Source organism: Bacillus rossius, chromosome 18 (assembly GCF_032445375.1).
Source record: "Bacillus rossius redtenbacheri isolate Brsri chromosome 18, Brsri_v3, whole genome shotgun sequence".
In the NCBI taxonomy this organism is placed as follows: Eukaryota; Metazoa; Arthropoda; class Insecta; order Phasmatodea; family Bacillidae; genus Bacillus; species Bacillus rossius.
This window is the reverse complement of record NC_086345.1, coordinates 14,993,840-15,014,746: the sequence shown is the minus strand read 5'-3', so window position 1 is coordinate 15,014,746 and position 20,907 is coordinate 14,993,840. Positions and strand designations below refer to the sequence as shown.

The 20,907-nt window shown below is 42.2% G+C and overlaps 1 protein-coding gene across 1 annotated transcript in view; it reads left to right on the top strand.

The window, feature by feature from the left end:
* The window catches only part of LOC134541429 (glycogen phosphorylase), a 48,472-nt gene extending 29,960 nt beyond the window's left edge, over positions 1 to 18,512 (top strand). Inside the window, exons 8-15 of the mRNA XM_063384874.1 lie at positions 438 to 584; positions 1,573 to 1,736; positions 2,789 to 2,903; positions 7,120 to 7,302; positions 9,841 to 9,966; positions 12,107 to 12,328; positions 15,234 to 15,563; positions 16,252 to 18,512. Coding sequence (XP_063240944.1) covers positions 438 to 584; positions 1,573 to 1,736; positions 2,789 to 2,903; positions 7,120 to 7,302; positions 9,841 to 9,966; positions 12,107 to 12,328; positions 15,234 to 15,563; positions 16,252 to 16,434 — 1,470 coding nt within the window. The 3' untranslated portion in view covers positions 16,435 to 18,512. The remainder of the gene's footprint in view (positions 1 to 437; positions 585 to 1,572; positions 1,737 to 2,788; positions 2,904 to 7,119; positions 7,303 to 9,840; positions 9,967 to 12,106; positions 12,329 to 15,233; positions 15,564 to 16,251) is intronic.
* The last annotated feature ends 2,395 nt before the right edge of the window (positions 18,513 to 20,907 follow it).

Sequence of the window (20,907 nt, the reverse complement as noted above, 5' to 3'; positions counted from 1 at the left end):
TGCATATTGTGTCCTTCGTTCCTACGTGTAGTTGATTAATCCCTTTATTTGATCATTTATTCATTCATTCATTCATTCCTACATTTAGTCATTCATTTGGTTGTTAGTTCATTCCATTGATTGTTTGTTCAGTCTCTTTTCAATCTTTTATTAATTTGGTTTTTTTTTTGTTCAATTTTTTTTTGGTTGTTAATTTTTTTTTTGGTTTGTTTGTTAATGGTGGCCATTTGTTCCATTTATTAATTTGGTCGGTCATTATTTGTACATGCTGTCGTTTGTCCGTGTGATCCTCTTTCCCATTCGGTCGTGGGTTTGTTCGGTCGTTTGCTCGTTCATTCGTATCCTTGGCCTTGGTGTGAAACGTACGTGGTGTTGTGGGAACGACTCCCCCCCGCGTCGGTAGCCGACGGTGACGGTGACGGCGACTGTGTCCGCAGGCGTGGGACATCACGGTGCGCGCCTGCGCGTACACCAACCACACGGTGCTGCCCGAGGCGCTGGAGCGGTGGCCGTGCGACCTGCTGCAGAACATCCTGCCTCGCCACATGGAGATCATCTACCACATCAACTTCCTGCACCTCGAGGTAACTGCCGTCCCGCGCATGGGGCCGCAACAAGGGGGGGGGGGGGGGGGGCAAGGGTATTTTCCCCCCCCCCCTCTGAAACCTTGATTTTGGGTGCAAACGGGGGCGAAGAAAGTGCTGTGTGATCAATTTTTAGATAGTAAAACTGCTTGAATAGCACCATTTTCCACCTTGAAATACAAATTGACCCCCCGCTTCAATAAGGGGGATTGATGATTCTTTATAAAAAGGTATTTTGCCCCCCCCCCCCCCTTCCCCCTTTGGAAATTTAGTTGTTGCGCCCCTTAGTGCCACGCTCACGTCTTGTGCGTCCCCGAGCCGCGCAGCAGGCCCGAGTGGCGAGCACCGTCGTCACAGAACGCAAATTTAATGTTTATCTTATTTTGAATTTGTTACGTACCCGCCAACAGCTGAAGGCTTGGGCGGTGGGCACGACAAATATGAGACAAGGAAAGTTGTTATTCGTGCTGCTACCGTGGACACTCCAAAACCATCGCTACCAACACTAGTTAGGGTTGAGGTAGGCATATCCACTCCGGCCTTCACACGGAAAGGGGAGTGAGGGTCATGTACAGTAACACAAATATCAGATACGATAAACATCACAGTTGATATATATATATATAAAAATGAAACAGTATAACATGAATTAGGAAATGAGTGTGCAGAATGACATTTTTTTTATACATATAGACAAAAAGTATCAATAAGCAAATCAATACTCGCCGTTCGACGCAACAGTACCTGACGAAAGCTTACGAACAAACAAAAAGTATCGATAAACAAATCATTATCCATTGTTGTGGAGGCGGGTGGGGGCTTTAATTCCTGTTTTTAAACATTTAATTTGGTATTCGCTTCGCATTGAAAACTAGTACGTATTCGCAAAGGCCTGCACCAAAAAACTGTCCCGTCATCCAGTCTCTCGCCCCCATGACCTCGACAGTTGTCGCTCCCCGGGTGTCGACGCCCGCACTGTGTCCCGCAGGAAGTGAAGCGGAGGTACCCCGGGGACCTGGACCGGCTCCGGCGGATGTCCATGGTGGAGGAGGACGGGGGCAAGCGGATCAACATGGCCCACCTGTCCATCGTCGGCTCCCACGCCGTGAACGGAGTCGCCGCCATCCACTCCCAGATACTCAAGGACTCAGTGTGCGTGCCAGTCGCCGTGGACGGATTTGGACGTAGTTATGGCGAAAAAAAAGGAACCGACCCACATGAAACCTCTTCTGAGTATTTAGAAGTTAAAAGTTAACTATAAATTGTAATTCTCGTGTTGATGACATAATGCGGGTATAATTTTTATGGTCTGGTATAAACACTGATGTAATAATAGCAACGACGGTACAATCAACCTTGTACTATTTTAATTTATTTTCAAATAAAATATAACAAAGTTGTGGGTTTGTTCCTTTTTTGCGTAACTACGTCCAACTATGTTCTCCGAATGATTCTTGCAAATGGGGGTGGTTGATTTAAATCATTGTCTTGGACATAAAAACCATTACTGGTTTTACGCTGTATGTCACGCATTAGAAGTTATACGAACTTGGAGTAATAAAAAACTAACTTGAATTTTTCATTAAAATAATTAATAGAACTACAGTAATAAAAAAGGACTGGTGTGATAGTATAGATGTGGTTAGTAAATTATAAAATTAAAAAATATTATGTTTAAATTAAAAAAAGCAGTATTCAATATTATTATTATTATTTTTATTATTATTATTAGAGAACATGTGTATTAAATTACTTATTTTATTTAGTAAAAATTCAGGTAAATTTTTAATTATTAATGAAAATAAATAAATATGCTGAATTATTATTCTAATTCATTAATTTGAATTATTTATTAAATAATAATGTAATCATTTATCATGCAAATAAATTATACATACAGGAACATAACCTTACTTATGTAAATACATTTGGAAAATTTTATGGTCCAGTATTCAATATTAATTACTAAAGTATAAGATTTAAGAGCACACTCATAATTTTAATGGATGTAACTTTTTTTTTCATTTCTGTGAAAATTGTGTTGCATGGTCCGCACATATCGTAAAAATTCACTCGTAATTTTTTTCATAATGCACCTTAAGAAATCTAAACTTCATGGGCCCATTTGTCCAGTACTTTAAGGGGGGAAAAAGGGGGCGGGGGAGAGGTGTCTACCCGTCTGAATTGAGGAATGCTTGTTGCAGTTTCAAAGACTTCTACGAGATGACGCCGGAGAAGTTCCAGAACAAAACCAATGGCATCACTCCGCGCAGGTGGCTGCTGCTATGCAACCCTTCATTGGCTGACATCATCGCCGAGGTAAGTGGGGGGGGGGGGGGGGGGATAGGCACGGTGTTCTCGAGGTAACAAGTGGGCTTCCACGAATACTGTTTTCTCATTTAAATCGTATTCTTGTCTATAATCAACATTGTGTACTCTTTATAGTAAAAATGACATATTTATATAATTATTTCAAACTATAACAGGGTGTCTGCCGTTCACAGAAGTCACGAAAAAGTCACAACATTGAACTCATAGTCACGAATAAGTCACGAAAGTGCCCATATAGGTCACAGTTTTTTTTTTATTTTTCGTTACATTGCGAGAAATAATTTTAAATCTACAACTTGGGTGGTTGTTAGCAACACATAGGCCTTTTTTTTATCATACGTTACAGCTTCATTTTATATTAAAATTTTCATTCTTTTTTTTTCCACTTTTCAGCGAAAACTAACCTACTCGAGTGTAAACAAATACAGTAGTCAAAGAATGTAAATATTGAATATGTTTCATCATGCAAGTGTCTTGTTATGTGTGGCATTATGTGTAGTGAAGCATTATGTTGACAACATGGCGGTGCAAGTCTATGCAACATGTGACGACGGCTGTGTGGTTAGCTGTAATATTTTTGTACGCAGTAGAAGCAAACAATGAGTAAATTATTGCCTAATTGACGTTTTCTGTGCAACAAGTTACTGATAAAAAATAACTAGTGTAACGGTAAGATGTTGAGTTGGTTTAAGGACATGTTTTTACGAAAACAATGTGTTTTCAAGGTTTTTTTTATTTTGTTGTGTATTTTCATTGAGTGTTTGCATGTGAAAATTTAAGTGTCAATAAATTTGGGGTATTCGTCTTCAGCACACCTTCAGTTGGTATTTTGCAGTGTTTTATCAGCAATAAAAATGCCAGGAAAGATTCATTTTCACGATAGTTTGGTTGGAAGAGGAGGAATGGAAATTGTGGCTGAGAGCTGGTAAGGATACGTTTTCGGCTTTTTGTACGCTATGCAAAAAATATGTGGACGTTTCTCACTCTGAAATTAACGTAGTTAAATGCCATGACAAAGTTTTAAAAACCATGGCAAGTTTTTTAATGTTCACAATAGGGATGTGCGAATCCTTGATTTTCAGTTCGGTTCAAATCCGATTCGAATCCCTGGCAGTATTTGAGATATGAATCCAATTCCGAACATTAAGCACAGAATAATTAAAAATAACTTATTAATTTTAAATAATGTGTGTTCTCTTTTTTCTAACTGTAACTACTGGCAATTATTTATTACACTGAGATTGAAATATTTATAATTATGTAAACTTAATTAATAATAAACACTTTAAAATATGAACACCAAAACACATTCTCCAACTCCATCGTAATAAACTGCACGCCACAGGGACATCTCAGTTTTATAAACGTTTCAGCAAACGAAACCATTTTTTCTCCAGTAAATAGCCAAGACTTTTTTTCTTGTAGGTATGTAATTGTTTTTAGTTTATAGTTTGCTATACGACGAAATTCGTAATTATAGTTTAAGCTCTCAAAATCTCGAAATTCTTTTAATGTCACTGTGTTAATTATTTGATTTACATATCTTTCTTTGATACATCATATTATAAATACTTACGTAATAGTAGCCTAATTTTATTTTTCACTGCTAGTATTTTTCAGCCGTAATAGATTAATTTATAACTTTGTTGAATATTCGTAATACTGTTCGAATCCATGTACGTACAACGATTCCGGGTTCGGGTAATTGTGGATTCGAACCGTACCTGAAAATATCGGGTACTCGCACATCCCTAGTTCACAAGTCAGACAGGCAGCAAAAGCTCTCTCTCTTTTTGTCCAAGGGTACCTGTGACACTTGTTAGGCTCACCACTAGTTCTTTAGACCCTGAGTCCAGCAATCAAAAGTTATCATTCATCACAGCCTGCACCTAGCCCCAGTTCATAGCATACATCAGTATTCTGTGTATTTTATTTTTCTTTTTATCTTTCTTCATGACCTTATTTTTCATGTTTCCTTCTTCAGGGGCGCAAATCTGTAGGATTCGCAGGGGGGGCCTCCGGAAATTCGCCGGGTGGGGTTTAACAACTGACTAGTGCTGACTAGATGGGGTGCTTGTATGTTGTATACTGTCTATATGCATGAAATAAGCAGGAAACTTTAAAATACATAAAAAATTTAAACACAAAACACTGTTTTGGTGTTATACGTTTATCCACCTCGTTTCACTGTCATGATTTTGCTAGTGCAAGTGAGTACCCTCAGTGAGGGGCTTCTGAATCCCATAAAGGACATATAGTTATTTCTATTTATATATTTTTTGTTTTCATAACTGTATTTATTCACTTTCCTTATTAATGTCTCCGTTATAATTTTCTTTTCACTTGTTATTTTAGGGCATCAAAATTTGGAGACAAAAAATTCTTGCATAAACGTTGCATGATGTTTTTCGTCCCGCTGTTAGATTCCGAGTGCTTTGTGTAGGTGGGTTTTTCCGTATAAAACAATGTATTTTGAAGTTGAAATCGAATATTCATTCGGATATTACCACTTGTTTATTTAATCATCCAAAATACGAAGTTGTCTTATTTTTACATTTTTTTAAAGATGTTTTCAAATGTTATAACCTTTATCTGCTCGTCTTCTTTGCCCTTGTGTGCAGTTTATAAAAATGTAGCCAGCGCTAGTTGGTATCATTAATGTTTGGCTACTCTACACAGGGCTGCAACTAGAGTCTGTGGCACCCGGGGCATGAATGGATTCGTGCCCCCCCCCCCCTCCCCCTTTTATTTTGTACATACCACACCAATAAAGCGGGGAGGTCCGGGGGCCCTCCCACGGAAAAATGGTGCTATTTAAGCAAATTTCCATACCTACATGTAACAGTTTCTGTGCTACTGTAACTTCCATGCACGAACCCACTATGTCCATAAAGTGGTCCGTATCATTACTAGACTTGTTCATTAAATATATGTTGAGACGTTGTATTGTAAATCAGATTAGACATTCCTGGCATGCAAGTTAAAAAAAACTTTTTACCAGTTACCAGTTGCATTAGGAAGGAATTACAATGCAAGCGATTTCGGCGCCCCCACAGCTTTGCGCCGGGGGCGTATGCCCCGCTTGCCTACCCCCCCCCCCCCCCCCTTGTTGCGGCCCTGACTCTACATATTGATCTAGATTAGAGCTGTAGCAAACCGTATGTATTCGTTACTGAGTAACGGGTGCGGCATCTAGTAACGAGTAACGAAACGTTACACACGAATGCATTTCGTTACTCGCATCTTTCGTATGTTTTACGCATGCGCGCGCTTATTCGTTACAAAGAACGATGTTTGTTTATTAAGAAAAGTATAATTTAGAAATTCGTCGTCCAAGTTGTTTTACTGTTTATTAAAGGTATTGTGTGTGTAGACAAAGTTTTAGATTGGAACAGAAACAACGTAAGAAAGTATTTTTTACAAATTATAAATATGTATGTTTTTGTTTTTTATTATCGCGTATTTTCACGTTTTTTTGTTCTTATCTTAAAAGAGATATTATAATAAAGCCGCTCTAATGAGATTTAATTGTTTCTTGGTTAACAAAAGCTGTTAATTATCAAATATTTTTAATTGTTTATATTCGATTTATTATTATTTACGCGACGTCATACTGTACGCGTACGAAATACGACTCAATTCGTTGCTGTTACATAACATAGTATGGTATCAGAAGTAACGAGTAACGATACGAAAGTAACGAGTACTAATTGATATATTAACGAATACATACGGGTACACTTTTTTTCGTTACTATTACATCTCTAATCTAGATCCTGGCCACGATGATTCCTGTAGTCGAATATCGATATCGTTAGCTCGCCCTATTGCACGCAGTGTAGTGCCGAGCTGGCTCCCTTCGTATCTCTCGTCCTTCCCTCCTCGCGTTCCTCCCGGGAGCGCGAGTGCGTTTTGCAGCTGCTCCCGTGCCGTGTCCAGAAATTCTAACGTCATTATTTAGTAAAATAAATTAACATAAAAAAAATTATAGTAATAAACATTGTCACATGTATTTATTCTCACTATTAATTTTTTTATGCATCGCGATTATGTTGATAAATTAAACGATTATTTTCTGTATCGTGTTTGTATTATTATTGAATACTGTGTATTTGTTTGAAATTTTTTTTTAATATATTGATTGAATTTATGCTTTACCAACTTTGGTTGTCTGTTAATTCCTATTAATTAATTCCTATTGCAGAAAATAGGTGACGGCTGGGTGGTGCACCTGGACCAGCTGGCGCAACTCAGGCAGCACGCAAAGGACCCGGCCTTCCAGCGCGCCGTGCAGAAGGTCAAGCAGGAGAACAAGATGCGGCTGGCCCAGGAGCTGGAGCGCGACTACGGCGTCAAGGTCAACCCTGCATCGCTGTTCGACATCCAGGTGAGTTGTCCCCCCAACCCCCGACCCTCGGTCTAGGCCTGATCTGTTCCGACATCCAGGCGAGTGTCCCACCCCTCCCCCCACGACCCCCTCCAGGCCTGATGCGAAGCGTACATCGACTCAGGAACGTTTGAAATAATCGTGACAATTGAACTGCCAGTAGCGTTCGCTGCGAAGTTGTGTTACACTTAATTATTTTTATAAATTACAGGATTGAAGTTAAAAAAAAAATTGTTTTAACATTTTTTAATGTTTCAGCTGATTAAGTGATCAACTGGGCCTGTGCGAATCAATTTTTTTTTTTTAGTTCGAATCAATTACGAATGTAAAATTATCCGCGAATCATCATAATTAGAATCCAACTAAAAAAAAAAAAAAATTCACATCATGTAACAACTTTGGGAAAATTAGGCAAATAATACTCAAGTGAAAGGTTGGTTAAGTTACGTCAGCTACAATAATTATAAGGGAAAAAAAATATTTTTTTTTTTTTTTTTAAATTATGAAATAATTTTTTTAAGCAGTTAACCTAACCAACCAAACTTTAATTTATTATTTGTCGTATTTTCTACAGCCTGGTACTCTACATATTGAACCAGAAAATTTTAGCCAACCACAAAATACAGTGAAATCAATTGCAATAGATTTTATGAAAAACGTTTCAATTTTTTTAATGCTGTACCTACTCCCAAATTAGTGATTGTATGAGTTCATATTAACATATTTAAACCCTAGATATTTACAAGTATTCATTGTTAACGGCCGCCAGGTAATTTGTATTTTGGTTGAGCAACATTATAAAAACAATTCTTGCTAATTTCATCTGGAATCTTATATCATTATTTACTCTTTTTTTTATATTTTTTTGATTCCCAACGTCTGTTTTGTCATAGATGTATACAGCAAGTAAGCTGCTCTTGTATCACTTGGTGTTAGATCGATTGTGACTATCGATTTATGCGGCGTTGATACATGACGTTTACTTCTTTTAATGCACATCTCAATAGTGTGTCCGTGTTGTTTGGTGTTGTAGTCCATGGTTGTTGACTTTTTTTATTTTTTTCCCGCTTCTGGTGCGTGTGTTGAAATGAATACAAACAATATGTTGTTTTAAAGTTTGAAATTACAAATGTATCATGTTTTGGATCGTTCACGCAATTTTTCCGTTACTGTTTAACGAAAAAGTAGTGGAAAAAAAAAGAACACTTTTTGCATGTTTAAAATGTAGGTTATTGTCAATGTTTATGTTTATGAAGCCCCATTAAAACATAAAAAAAGGTATTTATATTGCAAAAAGTCTTAACCTCAACAGTGAATGTTGGTATAAGACAAACTCATGAGGTATGATATGTCCAATATTTGCAAGGAAACGAATATTTACTATTTCTAAGTGTTAGTATTGGAGGTTGAATCTTATACAAATACGTAGTATTTGTATTCGAAAATTTGAATATACGTACAGGCCTATGATTAACCAATTATGTATAACATCCTCGAATAAAAATGATAAAATAACCATGGATAATATTAATATTAAGCATTCATAAAAGCTAACTGGTGTGTCACCTCTTGATTTTCTTTTAAGTAACAAACTTTATTCAAGCAAAACATGTACAACTTAAAAATATATATGTGTATATATTTTCATAAGCAAATCTTAGGCTTGCAATGTTTAAAAAGCATTGCAACAAATGCGAAGCTTCACGTCAGACGCTTAAGTTATGCCTCACAACTGAAGTTTCATATAAAACGAGCAAATTTCCCGGTGAAGTCAAATTGAATGTTAAAAAATAGCTCAGTCGAAGCTTCACACAAGACTACACCCCTTTCCCTTTCCCCCCCCCCCCCCCCCCCCCCGTGTTCACGAAGATATAGTGAAATGGCTTACGATACGGAATAAGTATAGCGGAGGTTAGGTCTCCCACATGACGCATACTTTAAATATTAATTTAATAGTGTGGAAAACAATTTTTTTAAATTTTCACCTGCGATATACCCCATTGCAGATTTGTCCGTCGTTTGCCTCACTTGGCATATTTCCTTACCTTTACTGACTGTGGGAACCCTGTGGTGCCAAGTGGCACATATGTCCCGTGTTGGGTGGCGCCTTTGAATATATATACTGTATAGAAGTCGCGAGTGGATAGGATTTACTCTACGTTTTTCAGGAGCGTATGATGAGCAGCTTGGGAACTTCACCGGCTGCAGGGCGCTGCCGTAACGCCCCTGTATCGTCTTAGTTGTTATTTGCACGTTAGAGCGCAGCACTGTTGCCCGCTGTCAATCTCCCGCACCCCCCACCTATCATTCACTGCAGCTCGAGGTCGTTCAACGGGAGGGAGGAAGGGGTGTCTGAAGAGTTCGACACTTGTCCGCTAGGAACCACCACAAGACGATGCCCTAGAGATGGTGGCGATTGCGGCGGTGAATTAACCAACTAACCTCAAACTGTAATAGAAATTTTAACCTGGGCTGGCGACTTCTATACGGTATATATATATTCAAAGTTGGCGCTGACGCGTTGTCTTCTCTCCGCAGGTGAAGAGGATCCACGAGTACAAGCGGCAGCTCATGAACTGCCTCCACATCATCACGCTGTACAACCGCATTAAGCGCGACCCGGCGGCCCCGTTCACGCCGCGCACCATCATGGTCGGAGGGAAGGTACGTCGGCGTCACTGTCCTCTTGCCTTCGGCGTCGCAGCAGGGCTTCCTCGGAGATGTACGCCTCCACCGTGCCGCTCCTCCATCGCAATATTATACTTAGTGGTTAACCTTGTGTCATTAGTTTAACTTATGGTGAAAATCTTTGAGGCCATAGACTGTCAATTGTTTTATCTTGAGGCCATAGACTGTCAATTGTTTTATCAAAAGTTTGAGTCAATCGACTGATCAGAACTCTTTCGTAGTCTAGTTTCCGTATGGAAAGAAGTATTCCATTTGTCGCAAGACCTGCGGTCTAACGGAGCTAGTAGTGGTGGAGCCCGTTGTTAGCGTTGTGATGAGTGGACGTTTCGTATATGCAGTGGCGTAGCCAGGATTTGTATATGGCGGGGGGGGGGGGTGTTAAGAAGCATGCCCCCTCCTCTGTATTAAAGCGGTGGGGTCCGGGGGTCCTCCCCCGGGAAAATGAAGATTTTTAAGGTGTAAACTATTGCTATTTTAGCAGTTTTCGGTACTTAAATTTAAATATTGTAATTGTAAAAATTTTTATTAATTTTAATTTGAAATTTGTTTGAGTGATGAATAAGAAATTAATTAAAAATTTGGTGCTAAAAAGGGGGTGAGGGGGTTTGAACCCCTAAAAACCCCTCCCCCCTGGCTACGCCCCTGCGTATATGACATAATTGATAATTCCGTTTTAATTTTTGATTCCATATGTGTATTTTGTAATTTTTTTTTTTTGGGTGCTTGGTAAGTACCTAATCCTTACCAATGCTATAAAAATTTATCTGTATTTGACAGTTGAGCTGAAAGGATGATAGAGAATGCCTGGTTGTTACCGTAATTTTTATTTTAAAAATTAATTTTTTTTATCTCATTAATAAGTAATAAATGGGAATCATTCAAAGAAGGGAGATAATGTATTAATTGTAATGCCTAAAAATTTTATTAGATGTAAGAAAAGCTCTTGAATGTAAATGCTAAAATTAAGAGGAGTATCTGTTTACCATTGGGTTTACTTAAATTAAGATGAATTACTGGATATAAAAAAATCACATTTGAAAGAATTACACTTGCTTAAAGATTAAAATGTATAGCGAATGAATATTCTTGATTTAAATGCGCAATTAACATTTGAAACATAATTATTTTTTTTATGGAAGTCCCAGTTTTTTTGGTATCTGCATTCTCAACACTCCCCAACTTTTAACTGACGATTACAGCAAAATTACTAGTTATTGCTATGCATTTTACCTCTACAAAGCTCCCAAATAAATTAAAAATCCTGAACTGTAAACAAAGTTTTAAACGAGAGTTTTAACAAATATGTCCACTTTTATACGAAATTCCTATTTAAAACAGTGTTAATAATGGACCCAACTACTGCTAGTGCCGTAAGTTCACTAAGCGGACACTGAATGAGGGCAAGTTGCCAGACCTATCCCTATGACTGTTGAACACACAGAAGACACAGTGCTTGTGTGACATGTTAGTGTGTGACATCCTTAGTTAAATCTTCCTGGATTTAATGTGATTGGTAAAATCTGTGTTATGACATGGCCATTTCTTTTTATTCTAATTCGTAATTGTTGCTACTAGTAAATGGGTCAAATCTTTATTCTCTCGTATCCGTATCTCAATTTCAAATCGCAAATAGTAATGTGAATCTATCCCTCAATGAAAATGTTGGTATGTACGTCACAAGCGTTAACAATAAAATACCATATTCACTCGAAAATCAGAAGGGAATCATTGGAAGACCACCCAAAAATCGGGGGTCGTCTTAACCCAGAGAGTAACTTTTTTTTTAAAAAAAAAAGGGAGGGGGGGGGTTTGAATTGTTGTTTGATTGAAAAAAGTTGTTTAAAATTACAGAATTTTGAATTATGTATTTATAAGTGTTACTAATGAAATAAAATATTAGTTGAGCATTTTTATCCTAAAGATATTTTGGCAAAAGAAGAAAATTTTATCCAAAATACAGTAAAACAAAAAAGAAAGTAATATACATACATAGAACCATGATAAAGAGATGTAGAAAAAAAAAAATAAAAAAACCTGGATATGCATTTTCTTAAAACGAGTAACTTGTTGAAAGTTGTTTGGGCATGTACGGAGTGCTGTATGTCCCCCCCGCCAGGCGGCGCCGGGCTACCACGTCGCCAAGAAGATCATCAAGCTGATCTGCGCGGTGGGCAAGGTGGTGAACAGCGACCCGATAGTCGGCGACAAGCTGAAGGTGATCTTCCTGGAGAACTACCGCGTGACGCTGGCCGAGAGGATCATCCCGGCGGCCGACCTGAGCGAGCAGATCTCCACCGCCGGCACGGAGGCCTCCGGCACGGGCAACATGAAGTTCATGGTGAGCCCGCCCACCCTCACACGCTGCAATCAATTTTTTTTTGAAGTGAAAACTTCTTTAGGGATCGTCCATTAATCACGTGAGGCTTGAAAAGGGGGGGGGGGGGGGGGAGAGGGGGTTGGGAAAAATCACGAAACATCACAAAGGGGGAGGGGGGTATAGAGAGAGATCACGTGTATTTATTTTTTCGCCCGATTTCTACTAAACCGAAAAGCGACGCGTGACCTTGACTCGCCGTAGGCAGGCAACAATATCCCCCGCCCGCCGCAACATGAACCACCCGGGCTCGGCTTGCTTAAAAATATTTTGTACCAAAAAATAATACACGTGATTTATTGGAGGGGGGGGGGGGGGTTAGTCTGAAACCTCACCACAAATCACTAGGGGGGGGGGGGGGGGGGGGGGGTTAAAAATTTGCTAAAAAAAAAAACATCACGTTATTAATGGATGACCCCTTAACCGCATTGAGCGATTTTCGTTAGGGGCAAAACTTACGGGTTCGCGTCACCGACATGCTAGTGAAATAATGCCACAATAGTTTTCTTACTTATATTTGACGTAGAAATTATGTCATATTTCACACATTTAAAAAACAAAGATTTAAGCTTTCACTTCTGTCGGCAATCCCCATGACTGCTTTTTCGGGGTGTAGTGGGAGATCAGGGTAGACGCCAGCAGCGTTGACAAGGTCTAAGGGGCTCAGGACACAGCCGACTGTCTGGTCAGCCGAGCGAGGCAGGGGGCTGAGGTGGTGACTATGCTGGGTAGCCCTAGCCTCTGGTCATGGCTGAAGCTGTAACACCTTCCCGATTAAAAAGGGGTAGTAATCCCCTTGACAGCTCTGTCTGAATGTTACTTGCTCTGGAAGTTTTAAACTGTTCTGTAAGCCGACTTCCAATCTACCCTGAAAGGGTGCACATTTGTGAGGACAGGTAGAGGGTGCAGACCTTAGGTTGGAACACAGATGTCCCTTAAGCCCGCCCTTGGAGGTGCGCTGGACAGACCTTTTTTCTATTGGTATCAGCGTGGCAGCACGGGACAGTCGTTTCGTGGTTGCGACAGTGTGGCAGCACTGGATGTATATACGTCAATGATTATTTTAATACCTAAAGTAGGGTGAACCAATTTTTTGTACATTTCTTTAGCTGGTTTAAAATGTATTTGTTAAACTCTTTCATTACATCAACGTTCAAACATTGAAATTTCACACACATAGCTCTACATTTACATCAATTAGTATTGATTATTTCTTATTTTTCTAATATATATACAGTACACTCCCGATTATCCGCGAAATTAAGTGGCAGGGCCACCGCGGATAGTGAAAATCGCGGATAATCAGCAAAAGAGCCGAAAATGGGAAACAAAAAAGGAAACAATTTCAACTTAAAAATATAGACCTTTATGTACAGTAAAAGTTACAATTAACAGCAAAAAATTTTAAATGATGCTAAAATTGTAGTATTTTACTGAATAATTAACATACAATACATTTCAGTAATGTGAACATAAAAGTTCTCAACCATACGACTAGAAACGCAGTGCGACAGAGACAAAAATAGCAACGCATGCCAGCCTACCGCTTGAGTTCCGAGAAGGCCTGTGGCGTTTTACTGTATACTGCACACAATACACTCGTCAGTAGAGTTCAAATTTGCTCACTTGTAATAAAATACATGTGCTGTATTTTTTTGTAACATGCGCGGATAATCCGCACCGCGGATCATCCGCCCGCGGATAATAGGGAGTTTACTGTATTTATATTTTAGGTTTGATAATTTTTTTTTGTGTCGTGCAAGTTTAAATGTTTATAGAACGATTGTTAGAGGTTGGTCTTCGAATTCTAACTATTCTGTATTAGGGGGGTTGCGTTCTGTTGCTCATGAGGTTAGTTTATTTTGAATGGTAGTTATTTTCTTCTTTATTAGTTGATACTTACCGTGATTGGGAAAGGGGCATAACTTAAATTATTTGCCCCCGATCTGTTGGTTACTCTTGATGGCGCGAGCGATATGACAAGGGGAAAAAAAAACTTTGTGTGGGATAGAAGTAACAGAGAGAACTGAGGAAAGAAGGAAGTAAGAGCATGTGCAGTCTGGCCACCAGATACTACTGCTGTGTTAGCTATAGTGTGTCTCATCCTTAGTTTGCAGTGTGCGTTTAAATGGGAATTTGCTCTCTATACAATGCATAGTTTCTGCTGTTAGTGCTGTCTTTGTGTGTGCACTACTTTATGGTCTCAAAAAAAAATCAACAAATAATAAAATTGGAAAATGTTAAAACTTATTATAATGAAAAATGGTATACAAATTAATACTTTTAAAGTTAACAAGTCAGGTAGCATCAATTCTGGCATCAGTGGTCTCCATTTACTCTTCACTACAATCTAAGCATGAGACATACTACCAGTAGAGACAAGATATTTAGTGTTTATTTTTTTTTTTAATCTGTTTTTTAATACCTGCCCCCACCAAAATAGTGGAAAAAAAATTTATGTGCTCCATTTTTAGGATAAAATAATTTGTAAAGAATTGGTCTATAAAACAGATACATTCAGAGCAATGAAAAAAAAATTAGCGAGCATTTGCGGTTTGAAAGTGATTCAATAAGAGATGCTCAGTTTTTTTTTTTTTTTTTTTTTTTTTTTAATTTTTTTGATCCATGCACTTTAGAACCGTTTTTTTTGTCCGGAAATAAGGAGGTTCCTTGAATTTCAAACGTTAAAAGGTTACTTTTTTTTTTTGGTATGATTTAAAGTAATATTTGGTTGAATTTACTTCTTTGAGATAACTTGCTTTCTGGTGCTGTTTCGGTTCCATCGCAATCCACCGTGTAATGTCGTCCCTAACCGCAAGTGAGGACGGTGTGGTGAGGTGATGGTGGGCCGTGCGTGACGCGTGCGCAGCTGAACGGGGCGCTGACGATCGGCACGCTGGACGGGGCCAACGTGGAGATGGCGGAGGAGATGGGCCGCGACAACATCTTCATCTTCGGCATGACGGTGGACGAGGTGGAGGCCCTGAGGCGGCGGGGGTACGACGCGTACGACTACTACAACCGCCTGCCCGAGGCCCGCCAGTGCATCGACCAGATCCAGAACGGCTACTTCAGCCCGGGCAACCCGGACGAGTTCCGCGACATCGCCGACATCCTGCTCAAGTGGGACCGCTTCTACCTGCTGGCGGACTACGAGGCGTACGTCAAGTGCCAGGACACGGTCAGCGAGGTGTACCAGGTGAGCTCCGCGCCACTTGCATTAAAAAAATATATCCTCCATCACCTGCTTCCTGTTCCCCGTGGGATTGCCGTTAGGCATTTCTGCGCGGGGGTTAGGATTCTGCTGTAGCTTTCTTTCATACGTTTGAAATTATCGCTTCTTCCTCTCATCCTTGTTTCTCTCCTGTTCAGCTTGGCGTTGGTCATTCAGATCTTCTACCGTTCTGGTGCACGTGTGTGTGTGTGTGTGTGTGTGTGTGTGTGTTGAATTCAGTTTGTCTTATTGAGAGAGTTATAAAAATAAATTTATCCCCAGAGAGATTCAAGAATCCAAAAAATACAATGCTTGCATTATCAAATGTCAACAATAACATAAACGTAAAATGCTTAAAAAGAATTTTAATCCTGTTACTTTTTTTTTATAAAATTGTGTTAGACCTTTTGTTTTTAATTTTATTTAAATTACTTGACTATTTACTGGATGGATTAGATCGTTACTGTGTAAGTGTGTTCGTTATTTTCTAGACTCTTAGTATTTGGCGTAAATTTTATGAGTTCTATTGTTTGATGGATGTGATTACTGATGATGGGGGTGTCTGGAAGTTGGCAGTACTGCTGAGCCATGTAATGCTGTATTAACTGTATTTCGTGAAACCCTAAATTCGCTAACTCCACGCCTCGTGTCTGTTGCCTGTCCCCGGGAGCAGGATCAGGCCAAGTGGCTGGAGATGGCCATCCACAACATAGCGTCGTCGGGCAAGTTCTCGAGCGACCGCACCATCGAGGAGTACGCCCGCGAGATCTGGGACGTGGAGCCGTCCTGGGAGAGGCTCCCGGAGCCGCACGAGCCCCAGGACCAGCAGCCCCAGAAGCAGAAGGCCAAGAAGTAGAGGCCTGCTCGCCGCCCGGCGCGTAGCGAGACGTCGGCGAGTGGCTCGAGCGTGTGAGGTAGTCCCGTAACTAGCCAGCCAGCCAACGCCCGTTTTCCACCATACAGCTTGCGTTTCTGGCCGTGACCTCCCCCGGCAGGGGCGTGGCCAGGATGTCATTTATGACATAGTCTGTTGAAAATAATTTGCTTTGATGTTTCTGCATGAAATGTGCTATTTTAAGATCTCACTGATAACCAGGGGCGTAGCCGGGGGGGGGGGGGTGGTTCGGGGTTCTAACCCCCCCTCCCCCTTTTGTTATTCATCACTGAAAAAATTTCATATTAAAATTAATAAAAATTTTTACCATTACAATATTTAAATTTGAGTACCGAAAACTGCTAAAATAGCACTATTTTACACCTTAAAATCCAAATTTTCCCGGGGGAGGACCCCCGGACCCCCCGCTTTAATACTGGGGGGGGGGGGGGGCATGCTGCTTAGCACCCCCCCCATACACAAATCCTGGCTACGGCACTGCTGATAACTAACGTAGAACAAAATACCAAATTAAACAGTATATTGTAATGAGGTTCTTACCTTTTTCTGCAGAATTTTTTGAAAAAAAGGGTGAGGGCTGTGTTCCTCCTGGCTGCGCCTATGATTCTAAGGCCAGGTATTCCAAGACACAAGAACAAGGGTTTAGGTGTTGAATATGGTACACATGTAGGCCTACCATAACTGTATTTCTGGTGCACGATATGACACGGCCAGTCTTATTATTTTTAGGGAAAAGGATTTTAGTGTCCTATCCATTGCCGATCTGTTGTAAAAGTTTGCACATTTTCGTTGAATTAATCCAGATGGCAAACCTGCTTCTGACGCCAAAAATCGTATCTGTTCAATTTCATGAAACTGTTTGATAGTGAAACTATCACTTGGAATACATTTTATTTATTTGTGTAATTATTTTGCTATCTATCTGATTTTTGCATAGCAATCATATCACTGGTTGCCTTTCTGATAGCCATACTGGGATTCAGTTTGGCCCGTTCTGGAATACGGGCCACGAGATAGGTTACGGTTGTACCCCGACAAGGCAGTGCTTATTCGCTACCTTAGCTAAATGTCTTGGATTACCACCCTTAGTACTTCATACTGCTGTAGGAAGGTGCTCTGCTTTCAGATAACACTTGCAGCCGAGTCAGGGCTTGAAACGTGCAATCAAGCTGTGTGGATTTCAATGTTAACCAGTTGTTGTGGTACTGTCTTTAAATACATAGTGCGCAGTTAGTTTACGAAACACTTTTGTCGATTCGTAGACGATAGCTTTTAGTTTAAAATAATTTTAAAAATCAATGTCGTTTAATAAATTTGTTCTGTTAACTACATGGTTTAGAATCGTTGAAGATAAGAAATAAATTCTTATATGGGTAATTATCAAGTTCCCAGTATATTTTTAAAATGCTAAAGGAAAAAAAATTAGTCATGTTAATTATTTTATACTGCAGGTCAGCTTAATTATTTATTTTTTTTAAAATGTTTTATATCTTCTTTTGTCATTTTAGTTATGCAATTATTTTGTGATGGAACATACATTCATGTCTTTCCGCCATTCTCGCACACAAAATGCACAAATGCATCACATGTAATTGATTTGTGGAAAGAGATGCAATAAGCAGTTTAATACCAATTATATTTTTTTTTATCAATGCTGTAAGTTTTGCTACTAATATGTACAAAAATGTGTTGCAGACCTCAAGATTTGTAATGACTTTGAATTTTCCTGACTTGTTCCCTGAGATTCAGAATATGAATACACTGCCTAAAAACTTTTTAAGCAAAAGTATTGTTTGTCGAAAATTTTATATATAAAGTACAGAGTTTCTTCTCATAGCAGTTTGTATGCTTTGAATCCCTCATTTGGTGCCAAACGTTTTCAGTTTGTGATATTAGAGATAGTAATGTTCATGTTACCATTTCCTGCAGAGAAATTCATAACTGCAGTAGCTAATCTGTTTCATTTTGTTGACATGTTGTGTTATACTCAACCTGTACATTGTTTGGGTTTTAATAAATGTCTATTTTCTTTCTATAAATATTGTTTTTAATGAATATTTATAATGTATATTTGTTTCAGAAGTGTTTGCTTATTTAACATTGATGTAAGACATGACATTTGTGAAACATAATTGCTAAGAAAAATTTTTTTTTCCCCTTGAACACTTTGAGGTCAATGAGTGTACCATATAAGAATGTAGAGTTATAGTTATCGAATACACATTTTCAAGTTATCATATGTATGTGCGCCTCCGCATGAGGGTGTGCGCCTGTTCGCCTCCGCATGAGGGTGTGCGCCTGTGCGCCTCCGCATGAGGGTGTGCGTCTGTGCGCCTCCGCATGAGGGTGTGCGCCTGTGCGCCTCCGCATGAGGGTGTGCGCCTGTGCGCCTCCGCATGAGGGTGTGCGCCTGTGCGCCTCCGCATGATGGTGTGCGCCTGTGCGCCTCCGCATGATGGTGTGCGCCTGTGCGCCTCCGCATGAGGGTGTGCGCCTGTGCGCATCCGCATGAGGGTGTGCGCCTGTGCGCCTCCGCATGAGGGTGTGCGCCTCCGCATGAGGGTGTGCGCATCCGCATGAGGGTGTGTGCATCCGCATGAGGGTGTGCGCATCCGCATGAGGGTGTGCGCATCCGCATGAGGGTGTGCGCATCCACATGAGGGTGTGCGCATCCGCATGAGGGTGTGCGCCTCCGCATGAGGGTGTGCGCCTGTGCGCATCCGCATGAGGGTCTGCGCCTGTGCGCATCCGCATGAGGGTGTGTGCATTCGCTTGAGGGTGTGCGCCTGCACGCCTCCGCATGCGGGTGTGCACATTCGCATGAGTGTGTGCGCCTGCGCGCATCCGTATGAGGGTGTGTGCATTCGCTTGAGGGTGTGCGCCTGCACGCCTCCGCATGCGGGTGTGCACATTCGCATGAGTGTGTGCGCCTGCGCGCATCCGTATGAGGGTGTGACCCTGTGCGCATCTGCATGAGGATGTGCGCCTGCGCGCATCCGCATGAGGGAGTGCGCCTGCACGCATCCGCATGAGGGAGTGCGCCTGCGCGCATCCGCATGAGGGAGTGCGCCTGCGCGCCTCCGCATGAGGGAGTGCGCCTGCGCGCCTCCGCATGAGGGAGTGCGCCTGCGTGCCTCCGCATGAGGGTGTGCGCCTGCGCGCATCCGCATGAGGGTGTGCGCCTGCGCGCATCCGCATGAGGGTGTGCGCCTGCGCGCATCCGCATGAGGGGGTGTGCCTTCGCGCATCCGCATGAGGGTGTGCGCCTGCGCGCCTCCGCATGAGGGTGTGCGCCTGTGCGCCTCCGCATGACGGGTGCGCCTGCACGCCTCCGCATGCGGGTGTGCACATTCGCATGAGTGTGTGCGCCTGCGCGCATCCGTATGAGGGTGTGACCCTGTGCGCATCTGCATGAGGATGTGCGCCTGCGCGCATCCGCATGAGGGAGTGCGCCTGCACGCATCCGCATGAGGGAGTGCGCCTGCGCGCATCCGCATGAGGGAGTGCGCCTGCGCGCCTCCGCATGAGGGAGTGCGCCTGCGCGCCTCCGCATGAGGGAGTGCGCCTGCGTGCCTCCGCATGAGGGTGTGCGCCTGCGCGCATCGGCATGAGGGTGTGCGCCTGCGCGCATCCGCATGAGGGTGTGCGCCTGCGCGCATCCGCATGAGGGGGTGTGCCTTCGCGCATCCGCATGAGGGTGTGCGCCTGCGCGCCTCCGCATGAGGGTGTGCGCCTGTGCGCCTCCGCATGACGGGTGCGCCTGCACGCCTCCGCATGCGGGTGTGCACATTCGCATGAGTGTGTGCGCCTGCGCGCATCCGTATGAGGGTGTGACCCTGCGCGCATCTGCATGAGGATGTGCGCCTGCGCGCATCCGCATGAGGGAGTGCGCCTGCACGCATCCGCATGAGGGAGTGCGCCTGCGCGCATCCGCATGAGGGAGTGCGCCTGCGTGCCTCCGCATGAGGGTGTGCGCCTGCGCGCATCGGCATGAGGGTGTGCGCCTGCGCGCATCCGCATGAGGGTGTGCGCCTGTGCGCCTCCGCATGAGGGTGTGCGCCTGTGCGCACCCGCATGAGGGTGTGCGCCTGTGCGCCTCCGCATGAGGGTGTGTGCCTGCGCGCACCCGCATGAGGGTGTGCGCCTGCGCGCCTCCGCATAAGGGTGTGCGCCTGCGCGCCTCCGCATGAGGGTGTGCGCCTGCGCGCCTCCGCATGAGGGTGTGCGCCTGCGCGCCTCCGCATGAGGGTGTGCGCCTGCGCGCCTCCGAATGAGGGTGTGCCCCTGCGAGGCCTACGCATGAGGGGGTGCGCCTGCGCGCATCCGCATGAGGGTGTGCGCATCCGCATGAGGGTGTGCGCATCCGCATGAGGGTGTGCCCCAGTGCACATTATAACTGAAATAGCAGCATAATGGAAGTCAATACATAATGAA